The sequence below is a fragment of the Haliaeetus leucocephalus genome, unplaced genomic scaffold (assembly GCF_000737465.1).
Source record: "Haliaeetus leucocephalus isolate CR32 unplaced genomic scaffold, Haliaeetus_leucocephalus-4.0 Scaffold186, whole genome shotgun sequence".
In the NCBI taxonomy this organism is placed as follows: domain Eukaryota; kingdom Metazoa; phylum Chordata; class Aves; order Accipitriformes; family Accipitridae; genus Haliaeetus; species Haliaeetus leucocephalus.
The window spans coordinates 810,860-811,141 of record NW_010972622.1 but is presented as its reverse complement, the minus strand read 5'-3'; the positions used below and the strand labels follow the sequence as shown (position 1 = coordinate 811,141).

Genomic DNA, 282 nt, shown 5'->3' with positions numbered 1-282 from the left:
GGGGGGGTGGGCAGGGGCAGCCCCCCCCCCAGTCCCCCCACACCCTCCTCACCCGCAGGACCAGCTTCATGTAGAGGCGGCTGCCGGGTCCCGAGTGCTGGAGCTGGAAGGGCTGGTCCAGCGTCAGCTCTGGGGAGTTGAGCAGGCGGGCGAGGGGCAGCGAGAGGGAGCCCAGGCTGCTCTGGCGGGGGTCGTCCTTCACCTGGGGGGGGCACAGGGGGGTCATGGGGATCCAGCGGAAACAGGGCACGGGGGGATTTGGGGGGAATATGGGGGAGAAAT

The 282-nt window shown here is 70.6% G+C and overlaps 1 protein-coding gene across 1 annotated transcript in view; it reads right to left on the bottom strand.

Moving 5' to 3' along the window:
- The window catches only part of ESYT1 (extended synaptotagmin-like protein 1), a 7,508-nt gene that overhangs the window by 3,331 nt on the left and 3,895 nt on the right, over positions 1 to 282 (bottom strand). Inside the window, exon 16 of the mRNA XM_010565177.1 lies at positions 53 to 202. Within this exon, the coding sequence (XP_010563479.1) occupies positions 53 to 202 (150 nt within the window). The remainder of the gene's footprint in view (positions 1 to 52; positions 203 to 282) is intronic.